The sequence below is a fragment of the Penaeus monodon genome, chromosome 32, assembly GCF_015228065.2.
Source record: "Penaeus monodon isolate SGIC_2016 chromosome 32, NSTDA_Pmon_1, whole genome shotgun sequence".
NCBI lineage: Eukaryota > Metazoa > Arthropoda > Malacostraca > Decapoda > Penaeidae > Penaeus > Penaeus monodon.
Window position 1 is genome coordinate 24,203,463 of NC_051417.1, and position 1,830 is coordinate 24,205,292.

General features: G+C 35.9%; 1 protein-coding gene across 1 annotated transcript in view; it reads left to right on the forward strand.

Annotated features, from left to right (window-relative positions):
- Positions 1-330: 330 nt before the first annotated feature.
- The window catches only part of LOC119593611 (zinc finger protein 771-like), a 2,312-nt gene continuing 812 nt past the window's right edge, over positions 331-1,830 (forward strand). The window contains exons 1-2 of the mRNA XM_037942565.1: positions 331-384; positions 583-717. Coding sequence (XP_037798493.1) covers positions 331-384; positions 583-717 — 189 coding nt within the window. The remainder of the gene's footprint in view (positions 385-582; positions 718-1,830) is intronic.

Genomic DNA, 1,830 nt, shown 5'->3' on the forward strand with positions numbered 1-1,830 from the left:
AATCTGATGTACATGTACAAAGGATTAAAGGATTTGATCAAAACAAGAGGAACAATTGATACGGTGTTATATTTATGCAGCAACATTTATATGTGAACAGTCACATAATGAGGCACTTTGTGTTACCCATAACACTGCCTATGAAGAGTAATTGTTTCTAGACCTGCAATGTAACCAACACATTTTATTAATAAAAAGGCCTTCCTTTTTAAGACGGACTTTAGGTACTTGAAATTCTGTGTGGAAAAACTACTGGACACAAAATTTGCTAATTCAGTCGGCTAATATAATCAGGATTTATTTTTTTTCATGTTTCAGTACTTTGATTATATGGCCAACTTGAAAACTACCATGTCAAGAAAACTCAAAATACCTCTGAGTAAAGTATTTCATACCTCCTATCATTCACAAAAGTAAATGAAAACATGCTATCTGTATTCTAAAACAATTATGGATAAAAAGCAAGAAATGTAATACTATGCGCTAGCAGTAATATATCCAGTTATTTACACATTTTGTTTTACTTGTACATCAAAGAAAAGTAGTGATCGCTAAGTTGATGTATCTTTCGCTCTCCCTCAGGTGGGCTCGCCGTTCCGCTTCACCTGTCACCATTGCTCCAAGAACTTCTATCACAAGAATGACTTCCGAAAACATGTGAGGGTACACACAGGAGAGAAGCCTTATGCCTGTCCATACTGCCCGTATCGAGCAGCGGTCAGAGCAAGGCTTCGAAGTCACATGAGAAGCCGGCATGGTTCTGACTTGTAACTGGCAGCATGAAAAAGAGACGATGAGTTCCTTTACATGTTGTAATGAAAGCATTTAGGTAATGCCAGTGTCGTGGTGCCATTCTGATTAATCTGCGCGCAGCTGTGATACAGGAAACGGAAAGGTGTTTGCAATTAAAAGTGGATTGGAGCATTTCAAACAGCTATAAACTTATTTCTAACTTTGACCTCCAGAAAGACTTTGATGTTATTCGTGTTCCACATTATTTTTTCATTTATATATGACTGTAAACTTATAGAAATTAAATAGGTAAAAGTAGATATGAAATGGGACCAAGTGATAAACATTTAAAGGAGAAAATTGTAAATTCATGGCACCGTAGTTTCACGATACCTGCACAAACGGCGCCCACACGAACCCAGTTTTTAGTATCAGTGATTTGCCAAACTGGATAATTATTTAAATCCAAAACATCCTAGATTTTCATAATACTGGAGAAATAAACTCCATACAATAGTTGTTTTGTTTAAGTGTGTAGTCTAGAAGCCTCTGTAACTGTTCAATAAATATATGTGCAATACCCCTACTGTGCAGTTTCTATCACCTATATTCTAATACGTGTTCATTTACTTTTCTTGGATCTCCGTATACGAGCATTTTGCGTGATCATTTGTATTATAGTATAATCAATCCGCCTCCAGGTGGATGGGTTTTTTTTCGTGGCAGAAAATACATTGGCTTTGGTAAGCATCGGACAACTAAAGTGTACCCTTGAAAGCATTAAAACGTTAGGCGACCAGGCGAGTGTTTTCATATTGCCATCTGTATTATCTTGAAGTTGAAGTTCTATATTTCTTGTTATTGAAGCTACAGGTATATATAATATAATACTGCAGTATTTTTTTTTCTGAAGTAAAGGGTATCTCTCATCATTGAAGCAACCTGACTGCTATTTGAAATAGCTTTTAAAAAGGGGACTTGATGGTACAAATTAGTAATTATATGAGCCTCTTCAGTCACAGGGAACGTTTACTTTCCAATTTACAGTGGACAGAAATTAGAAAAAATAAAGATTGTAAGGTACCAGAAGAAAGGGTT